Source organism: Rhincodon typus, chromosome 30 (genome assembly GCF_021869965.1).
Source record: "Rhincodon typus isolate 14 chromosome 30, sRhiTyp1.1, whole genome shotgun sequence".
In the NCBI taxonomy this organism is placed as follows: Eukaryota; Metazoa; Chordata; class Chondrichthyes; order Orectolobiformes; family Rhincodontidae; genus Rhincodon; species Rhincodon typus.
Genome location: NC_063361.1, coordinates 16,978,368 through 16,978,856, shown reverse-complemented (window position 1 = coordinate 16,978,856; position 489 = coordinate 16,978,368). Strand labels below are relative to the sequence as shown.

The window sequence follows — 489 nt, the reverse complement described above, 5'->3', positions numbered from 1 at the left end:
GAAGGGTCCAGACCCGAAACGTCAGCTTCCCTGCTCCTCTGATGCTGCCTGGCCTGCTGTGTTCATTCAGTTCTACACGTTGTTACCATGCACCGTTCCTGGAAGAATTCGCTGCTCATTGGGTATCCACTGAAAGACCAGCATCCCTGGCACCTGAGCCATATTTAAAAGGCCATACATCCAGGCAAGCAGTAGCATTCCAAAGCTGTCCTCCTTGGAGAGGGATATTCATCCATAAGCCGTTGGAGAAGGGGAAAATGACGCTGTGATTCTCTGACATGGACCTGGAGAAACTGCTGGAAGTGGTGGCGCATAGGACCAGCAGAGGAGGCTACACCACCAGATTCTGCCAGTTAAGGTGGATTGGCCATGCTAAATTGCCCATAGTGTCCAGGGATGTGCAGGCTAGGTAGGTGACAATGGTAAATGTGTGGTCATGGGGATAGGTAGGATGCTGTTCAGAGGGTAAGTGTTGACTTGATGGGCCAA

The 489-nt window shown here is 51.3% G+C and overlaps 1 protein-coding gene across 1 annotated transcript in view; it reads right to left on the bottom strand.

The window, feature by feature from the left end:
- LOC125486549 (histone acetyltransferase KAT7-like) overlaps window positions 1-119 on the bottom strand; it is a 15,804-nt gene extending 15,685 nt beyond the window's left edge. Inside the window, exon 1 of the mRNA XM_048614402.1 lies at window positions 87-119. Within this exon, the coding sequence (XP_048470359.1) occupies window positions 87-119 (33 nt within the window). The remainder of the gene's footprint in view (window positions 1-86) is intronic.
- Between the last annotated feature and the right edge of the window lie 370 nt (window positions 120-489).